At 39.6% G+C, this 9,682-nt stretch overlaps 2 protein-coding genes across 3 annotated transcripts; both read right to left on the reverse strand.

Annotated features, from left to right (window-relative positions):
* Positions 1-2,330: 2,330 nt before the first annotated feature.
* LOC144631873 (uncharacterized) lies at positions 2,331-4,714 on the reverse strand. Its single transcript, XM_078490460.1, has 2 exons — positions 3,336-4,714; positions 2,331-2,981 (listed from the first exon to the last, which is right to left on the reverse strand). The coding sequence occupies exon 2, from the start codon at positions 2,958-2,960 to the stop codon at positions 2,442-2,444; it is 519 nt and encodes a 172-aa protein (XP_078346586.1). The 5' UTR covers positions 2,961-2,981; positions 3,336-4,714; the 3' UTR covers positions 2,331-2,441.
* A 2,224-nt stretch (positions 4,715-6,938) lies between these two features.
* Positions 6,939-9,471, reverse strand: LOC144631871 (uncharacterized). Of its 2 annotated transcripts, none has more exons than XM_078490458.1 (2): positions 9,341-9,471; positions 6,939-7,627 (listed from the first exon to the last, which is right to left on the reverse strand). In XM_078490458.1, the coding sequence occupies exon 2, from the start codon at positions 7,601-7,603 to the stop codon at positions 7,073-7,075; it is 531 nt and encodes a 176-aa protein (XP_078346584.1). In that variant the 5' UTR covers positions 7,604-7,627; positions 9,341-9,471; the 3' UTR covers positions 6,939-7,072. The 2 variants fall into 2 exon arrangements, with proteins under 2 accessions (XP_078346584.1, XP_078346585.1); XM_078490459.1 differs by having other exon boundaries at positions 9,329-9,419.
* Positions 9,472-9,682: the final 211 nt, after the last annotated feature.

A 9,682-nucleotide genomic window follows, 5' to 3' on the forward strand; every position in this document is an offset into this window, starting at 1 on the left:
GATGAGTGAAATAGGTTTCGCCAGGGGGGGGGGGGGGGGATGTGTCAAACAAAGACTCTACTTTTAAAAAAAACTTAAACAAGTGCCTTGAAGGTGCATCACTATATATCTTCTAATAGTGGGTTTTACGATAAGATAAGAACACTGGTAGAAATATCAAGCGGAAATGCTTGAGTTATTCACAAGCATCCAAAAACAATATTATGTAGGAATTTAACATTACAAGTTATATTTTCGAAAAGTAAACCTCATGTCTGAATTTAATATTGTTTACCCAACAAGATCGTACACCAAGTCAACGATGCAAATATGTGAATCGATGATGTGAATTACACTTTTTATCGTCTCTTTCCGCGCCAAATAACATGTCGTGCATAAATGAAATTCCCACTCCGAGAAATAACAGTTATGTTCTAGTTCATCATTGTTTAAATGTTTTCAAGAAGTATGTCACGCTTCGAAACGACCAAACGGTTTGCTGAAGTGGGTCCTTGTACGAAACAGTCAAGGAGGAGTCAAATATCCGTCAAGAAATACTGATTTGTTGCCTGATATAGTTGCACGTATATAAGATCTAGATAACTGTACTCGTGTGTTATTAACGTGTCATATTGATAAAATATATTGTAACTTAGAATTAGCTTTCTGGTATCTTTAACTTATCCTTACACATGCATGTGTCATAGACAATTCTTCGTTATCTGTAACATCGCTCAAGATAGGAAATTAATATATTGGCTATAAAATCTCACAAAATTCTTTTTTCTTTCAGATTTGAGTCTTTTACTCAAGAATTCCTACAAATTCAGGAAAGCAAATAAGATTTTCAAAATGAACCATAAATTGGCCTAAATTTTGGATGCCCTGTTTTTATTTATTCACCTATACCTCGACAGCACGCTGCCTTAATCGCCCCTACACGTGGTCTAACAAAGAATTCAAAGAATTTTCTCCTCTTTTACCTCAAGTAGATCATCATATTGTGTCCAGCAGATAGAAATATTGACCTCTGACGCCCTCAGTTTTGATGACGAAATAATACTTTGCTTACTTGAAGTACCGTGCGCCCTTCCATCCCGAATAATTCTTCGTCCTACGGACTTCGCACTACAAATTGTCTCCAAAGGAAGAATTTCAAGGCGATGTATGGAGTCGTGAGAACGAATATAAGCTGGCATTCAGTGAAAAAGTTGTCCTGGGTGAAGTGAAATCGATCGTAAATCACGAAAAGATGCCTTGGCTCAGATGTTGTAGAAGGCTTTTTTACAGGGTAGTTTTATGTAAATTTAACTTTTGGTGCCTATTCAGGGCACAAGAAAGTCAATTCAATTTCATTTACCGCGATTTAACATTATGACTCGTGACGTCACTCGTGGCTGGTTTGGACGCTGAACACAATTAAAATTCTCTAGAGCAATTTAAGGTATTTTCTAAAATTAGCCACAATTAAGAGATTCTGTCCAACATTTCGTGTTTTATTAAGGTTTACTTCAAGTTATCTAAAGTCTTTTCTTTTTAACTTATTTGTATGATAATAAATTTTGCTCGAATTGCATTTTTCAGCTAGGAGTGGGTCATTGCACTGCCTATAGACGCCTCAAACAGAAGATAGTGACCTGTGACACAACGATGAGAAAAATGGTAACCTGTGGTTAGGCACTACTTTTTCTGGCCTTCAGAGTGTACTGTGCCCGCGAGGCAACATGACCTGTGCTTATGACATCTTGCGACGTGGCAAATTTAGGAGAGTTCAGGTTATTTTTTTCATTCTAGTTGTTCTCAGAGGGTATTTGTTAAAACAAAATTAGGAACTCATTGTAATTTTTTTTCGCAATGGCTACAAATAAATAAATAGCCCTATATATACTAAATTGCCGGCCTAACTTCGCCGCGACAATTATTTGTGACTTTTTCGCCTCTTCCATTTGCTTTCTTTCTTCTTATTTCTTAGTTTTCGTTGACTCAGACTGAGCTAGAGAAATTCGCCACAAACGCTTGGCAGATATTTTCGAAATCTCTAAGTCATCTCTGGCTAAATTTGATCGATAAATTAATTTAAATGTTTGAGGAATATTTACAGACACAAAGAATTACCCTTCTTGCATCATGTGCTGATCAAAGCAATCAGGTGACGTATGAATTTCTGTCTAAATGGCTTCAATTTGTAACTTGCTTTTAAATGCCTTCGAACGAAAGATTGCGGAGAAGAGTTGAGGGCTGATTTGGGTATACATTTTTGCTGCGAGTGCTGGCTTGAATAAGGTAGCAAACTCAAGTTTTGTGAGGGGAAAATTCATTCAGAGAAGACACCGAACTAACACAACTTTCTTCACCTCGAGTAACTTTATTTTCTTTCAATTAAATCACAAAAATGTCGTCTCTACTTATAATGACTGTCATAATATCGTTCGAGGTTTCTTGATACGAGCAGCATTGCTGGTTTAAGCCAAAAGACCATACACGTCTGCGCATGCTTTACCACCGTTGTTGCTCTCGCTGGAGCCACGTAAATCCTGTCCATACCACAGGCGCAGCTCGCTGTTAGCGAAGACACAGTGAGGTTTCTTTGGAGCACAGAACACAAGGATAGACGAAGAGGAGGTGTAGCCTGCCAGATTGTACCATCCATCCTTAGTGTTGACTTGTGATGCAGCTGGAGCCAGGATCTTGTTTTGCTGATCTGTTAGAACGGCATAAAGGATTGGGTGATTTGCATTACACCCCCAGTAGCTGTACTGCTTTTTGTTACACGATACCGTTCCCGTGCGGTGCACAAACATGAACTGGCTCACGAAGATGTTCCGATTGAAGGTAGTGAATTTTCCGTACTGGTTCCCTCGGGCCCCGAAGCAGACTGGAGACTTGTTGAGCTTCACCCAGCGAGGACAGGTATTTGCTGAAGCTTCGTCGAACAACAGAACGGTGGCCATCAGGGAGATCAAAAGGAACTTGAACAACATGGTGATATCACTTGGCTTCGTCTGAGACAGAAGAAAAATGAGAAAATTATAAGACATGAAGTTATGATATTTGAAAATAATGCTCTGTAACTACAAACTATTTAAGCGAAGGAAATTAATGTTTGCTTTTAATTATAAGCGCTCATGAGGCTATGAGTTAATTTATTTTTCTGAATAAGTTTCTGAACAATAAAATTTGAGGATGAAAAGAAATTGTTAGAACTTTACAGACGGACGCCCTAAATTGTAATACGCAATCGGAAATCGCAAACTCGAGATTCGTCGATCGAAAGAGCGCGAGATTTTCTAGCTGACTGAAAAACGAGCGTTGAAAACGGTTCAGTACTTTGTCGTTAGAATCTCCGGGTATCTTACCTTTTCGCAATGAAAAGAAAATTCGATTGAATGCTACACTGAAGGTTTTCTTCGGTCGAAATGCTTCTTGTGAACGGCAAACAGGTTTGAGAAACTGAGAAGTGACTTGACGTTTTTCATCCAGCATTGCCGCGTCAGCATATAACCAACTCGAATTTTCTCGTCTGTAAAAGCGGACATCCTTTAGACGAAAACACAACTGGCGTGACATTATGATCATCAAGAATTTACCATAACATGACATTATTTAAGACAAAAACTAAGTGAACAGAAAGAAGCGATCACTATTGGGTACAATTCATTTGAATTAAAACGTTGACAGAGACTTACGGATAGTGTGCCTTTGATCTTCCATGTTTCATAGTCACGAGGGGAGATCGTAGGAAGAACAAGTTTCCTTTCCTATAAATCTGTATTTATCAGCTACTTTTGGTCAATGAGAAAGTCACTTGTAAACAATATCACAGGTAAATAATGAGCTTGCTGAAATTTGGATTGACACAATTCATTCTGTTAGTGAAAGCCGTCTTATAAACAAATCTTCCCTAAATATTTACTATTGGTTCCGCTCTTGTTTTGAATTGAATGGAAGAACGAATTACACGTATACTTCTGTGCTATGTGATCTATGACAGGTTAACGAAAAATTAAGCTTTCGATTATTAAAATACCCTATAATGCTTTTTTTTTTTCACGATGTTCAGAATTCACATAAAAGCTACAGCAAAATCGTTTTAAAAATGGGTCAAGTTTCAAGGAAAAATCCCTTCAATCCGCACGAAAGGCAAAGAGTCACGCAGGCACATACATAAAACATACATATTCTTTTTGGCAAGTCTGCGGCATATGGCAACTCGAAGGCTGAATGTGCGCTTTTCTTTCTAAGTATAAACTTTTAGCGAATTTTAAACGTCTGTTATTCCTTACGCCATCACTAACGACTAAAAATAAAACCCTCGTTAAAACAAAAGGCAATGGTCGGAATAAACCAGCGGCTAGTGCGGTGAATTGATCAGCTTAGCTGAAAAATCTGTTGGCAAAAAAAAAAAAAAATACGCGGAATAGAACCAGTAAAAATCTCGCAGCTCTTCTTTTTAAGTTAACGTGTTCCGAAAGAAACTTAACTGGGGATTATGAGTAAATTTATCTTTGTTCTCGTATTCTCCCCCATCTTCTGACATTCAAGATCACAGATCAGTGTCTAAGGCCCAAGTGAATGTCTTTTGGCCTCCCAGGGGTGCAGGAAGGGGGAGGGGGATGGAGATAATGTCCAATTCCCATATGAAATGGACGGGGATGCTCGTAGTAGGAATGTTATCATGCGAGAGGTTCCGGGTTCGATCCTGGGTGTTGACGCGCAGTTTTTTGGTGGAAAAAATTTCGGTGATAGTAAAAACCTTTCTAAGTGTCGCTCAAATCGTATCGACGGTTTATACGAAACAAACGTACATTGCCGATTTGTAAGCAAAAAAGAAAAACGTCGTCTTAATGTTTTCTTTTTATGACGTGAGTTAATGTTCATTTAGCTCAACAATTATTTCAAAGCAATTTCATTTTATGCCCGATTGTAATGGGACTTCAGAGGCGGATCCAGGGGAGGGGTTGAGGGGGTTGCAACCCCCCCTTTGAGCAGCATTTGTTTTATTTGTTTGGCTCTTCATAAAAAATAATAGAACAAAATTGTTTCATACGTAGTTGTGTCACTTCCACTAATAATTGACTGATTGTCAAGTTAAGAAAAGATAGGGTATATTTCGCGACAGTTCAATATGAGCAACAACTAGAATACCATCGGTTCTCGAGCAATTTTTTAACAAAGTGCCTCTATCGCGGTACCATCTTGAAAACTGAGTCAGTGCCGTAGCAAGGGGATGGGCCGGGGGGGCCCGTACCCTCCAGTTTTTTTCCCAACAAGTAAAATCAGACCTGTATAAAAGGTTGAAAATAAAACTTTTATAGCCGTGTACGGGGATACTGACCTGCAGCAGTACAAGCTAGAAGCCCAGCCCTGCTTCCAGAAATAGTGCAGGCAATGGGGTACGACACCTCCCGATTCGACATCGCTGATCTGCTGGACTTTTTTCAGCCACTCGGAAATGCTCGCAAACTCCTACTGAGTGAGATTTGCACCCCTTGGTAAGCTTATGATTGTCATGCCAGCTACCAATGCCGTCAGCGAGCGCTCCTTCTCCGCCTTAAAGCGAGTCAAGACCTACCTGCGTTCAACCAAGGGAGAGGGCAGGCTCAGCCACCTCATGCTTCTACATGTCCACAAGGAATTGGCAGATGCTATTGACATGGTGGAGGTCGCCAATTTATTTGTGGGGGACAACCAGCGGTGCAAGCACCTGTTTGGGAAGTTTTCAAAAAACGACCTGCCGATGAAGTCTATGTTTGCCTCTAAGGCAACTCAGACAGTTTAATAACTACGAACTTACTAAGATGACTCTGAAAGGTGAAACATTTGCTGGTTTCTAGATACAGAGACAGTCGGTTTTCTAATTTGTAATTGACGTTGCAAGTATTATACTCTCTTCAATGTGCATTGGTTTGCTGAGACGGTGTACGAAGTAAATAATTCGCGATATGCGTGAATCACAAATAGCTCTTGGAGAATGCTGGAAATAGCATTTCCAAGCCTCTAGATTTCAAAATTTTCTGGGGGGCATGCCTCCAACCCCCCTAGCGGCTCGCGCTTCCGGCGCTCGCGTCCCCCTCCACTTATTTTATTCTTGCTACAGCACTGTGAGTGGCGGGTAAATCGTTTCTTTAGTTTCCGAAGATGGCAAACTAATTGGCAGTTAGCAAAGAAGGAGCTTCCAAGCAATCTTCTGCTAGCACTTGATGTCTGTGACGAGAATGCTTCTCCAAACATCCATCGTCTTCTCCTCATCGTATGCACTCTACCAGTCAGTAGTGCGGAAGCTGTGTCGTCTTTTTCGCTCATGGAACTGTCTTAAGAGCGCTTCTCATATCTCGCTGTTATTGCTATGCATTACTCTCAGAGATTCGAGGTAGACGAGATATGCGAGGGCTTTGTACATTGTTCGATTAACAAGGCATATTATAAAACGACTAATAACTATCGTTTTTACTGCTTTTAATCATGCGTTATTCATTTTGGTTTTCTTGTTGAAAAGGTAACCTCCAGATTTTACTTCATGCCTTCACAAACGCTTTTCGAGTCTCAGGAATGCTGGAAATGGCGTTTTAGAGGGTAAAATCGGAAAAATTTTCCCGGGGGATCATGCCCCCGGACCCCCCTAGAAGATCACGCCTGTGGCGCTCGCTATCCACGCAGATTACGTCGAAACCTATTAAAAGTGTACAACCCCCCTTTCAGGAATTCCTGGATCCGCCCCTGGACTTAATTATACGTAGTTTGAAGGATTATTTTAAAACCTCAATGTCTTTAGCTTGGTATCTCCTATGGCCTCGTCTGTGCATGTGGGGTAAGGAAACCGGGCTCACAAAACGGCTCAAAATCAAAGCAAAGGGCGTCGCCAATTCAAAGTAATAAATGATGAGGTGATCGAAGAACATCGAAAGAACTAGGGGAGCCTATTTGTGAGGGGGAAGTAGTTTTAGAAACGGCAGTACAACTTTTTCACCTCGTGTCAAGTTATTTTATTGTCTTCATTTAAATGACTACAGTCATTGTGTCGCTTAACAGTATTAGTTTACTATATTGTTCGAGGCTTTTGATAGGACCACCTTGTTTTAAGTCGGTTGCTGGTTTAAGCCAAAAGACCATACACGTCTGCGCACGTTTTACCAGCGTTGTCGCTCTCGGTGTGACCACGCAAATCCTCTCCATACCACAGGCGCAGCTCGCTGTTAGCGAAGACACAGTGAGGTTTCTTGGGAGCACAGAACACAAGGATAGACGAAGAGGAGTTGTAGCCTGCCAAATTGTACCATCCGGCGCTGCTGACTTTTGAGGTAGCTGGCGCCAGTATCTTGTTTTGCTGGTCTGTTAGAACGGCACCAAGGCTTGGGTTATTTGGAGCACATCCCCAGTAGCTGTACTGGCTTTTGTTACACGATACCGTTCCCGTGCGGTGCACGAACATGAACGAGCTCACGAAGATGTTTCGATTGCTGGTAGTGAATTTTCCGTACTGGTTGCCTTGAGCTCCGAAGCAAACCGGAGACGTGTTGAGTTTCACCCATTGAGGACATGGTACGCTCACACAGCTGGCCATAACTTCATTCTGAGAGAAGAATACTTTTACGGCGATGGCGATGATAATGAATTTGGCCAACATCTCTGCACTGCTAATGGTTCTAATCTTGAGGGAAGAGAAAAAAGCACAATGCCTTTAAAAATGAGCTTGGATAACTGCTTTAATGGATTTAATGAACTCTAAACTAACAAAACAAATCGTTTTTATTTCGCCGGCCCAGTAATCACTCATACAGTGAAAACCCGCGAGAAAGAACCTGTTAGGCTAAAATATGCCCGTTAGACACCCTCTTTATAAGAACCTCTTAAGCCTAAAATTTGGAAATAGATTCTTATTTTCTAACATCGATTAAAAATGTTTTCTTTTAGGGAAATAAGATAAGTCGATATTTTGGATCCTCTTTGTAGACACCTAGGAGCCTTATCACTCCAGTTGCAATGTTAATGCTAATGTTGAAAATCATAAAATATTATTGATACAATCACAAAAATATAAATAAAAGGAAAAGGTTGAATACCACTAAAAACTGTATTAACAACAATGTATTTTTTTTCTTGGAAAATAACATAAGAACCTATTAAGAATTCGAATCTAAGTAGCATAAATTTGTGCTAATTACCATTTACGTAAGAACCTGTTTGGGCTAACTTGGAAAAATGCAGATTCTTACTCGCGGGTGTCTACTGTATTGAAAGACGAGAGCATAATGTAAAGTCCACTTATCGGTATACGAAGCGCTTCTAAATATTAGTTTAGGGGGAATTAAAATGAGTGGGCCATTAAGGGATGTCTAATGGTTCCTGAAAGAAAAACCCTGCCGCAGAATTTTATTGCAATTTCACAGGTCTTGCCATCTCGAACTCATTTCGGATACCGTCTTGATTTCTTTTGCAAGCCTAATGAACCCTTAGGCTCACTGAAAATATATAATATAGTCTCGCCGCCTCGCAAAGTCTCGAATTTACGAATACAGGTACCACGTAAAAGGTTTTGAAGTGCTGATTTAAGTTTTAAGTCCAGTTAGATCTGCACTATACTGATGCAAACGAAAATCACATTATATTTGTTCATTTTTAAGTATAACTGTTTGGGATGTCTATGATTAAGCTTCCCTTAGAATTAGATTGAATTCGTTGTCCCCAGTTACACTTATTTGAAACTTATCAGCGGTGAGTTCGATGGGTTTGAAAAAATTGAATAACTCGACAGTGACAATAACACACTCCCTAAACACAGAATACACTTTTATTTGGCGGTAAATGTGGAAAGACCATCTTGTATTTTTCTTAGCAAGAAATTTCAAGATCAATTTTTTTTCGATTTTTTTTTAAAATTCGAAGTTTTCTGTAAATAAAAGTTCTTAAAAAACACTTTGTTGCCAGCAGCGAATGTTGCAGCTCAAAAAAGGTTGCCAGCGTGGTCAAAGAAGGTTTCTTTTGTCATTCGTTTTTTGAAAATTCAGCTTCGCTTCCCATCCCTGTATCAAATGTTTCCCGCTTAATGATAATATATTATATTCACTTGTTAAAAATAAAAATCGTGTGGCTATATCCTTACAAAAACAAATCTACAATTCGAAAACTTGACTAAAGCAAAATCTTTTTTTTCTGAGTGGGCAGGCATACCGTGAGCCAGAAACAGAACTAAATTTGTTAACATTAAATCTTGCCCCAATTTTCAAATGGCATATCTTTTTTAAGAGACGGCAAGGCACAGATGTAGTTAAAATTTTATGCCAAACGTTTGAGCTTATATATTCAACTGCTGGAATGAAAATACGGGACGATGAAAACTCATCAAGCTCACCTTTTTACTTACCAGTTTATGCTGTTAATGACGCTGATTGTGTTTTGAGGAACACCCTTCACCAAAGGCTAATGAATAATAGCTGAAAAATATCACATCACTAAGAACTTATTGCATGTGTATATGTTTGCTTCTATCGGGTTTTTGCAGCTGAAAACACTTAAGTGGCTGTCCAGCTAACAGCGGTCTGGCGACTTTCGGGTCGCGAGTAAACCTTCCCTTTATTTTTTGTGACAGAAAAGGACTTAATGTAAAATGATTAAAATCGATCTAATTTTTTCCAGAAACTTTTTCTGTGCTTCGCTACAGGACAAAACGTATTTTACTATCTGAGAGCGGTTTTCAGGGTTATTC

This window comes from Oculina patagonica, chromosome 12 (assembly GCF_052425735.1).
Source record: "Oculina patagonica isolate OP01 chromosome 12, crgOcupat, whole genome shotgun sequence".
NCBI classification, from domain to species: Eukaryota; Metazoa; Cnidaria; class Anthozoa; order Scleractinia; family Oculinidae; genus Oculina; species Oculina patagonica.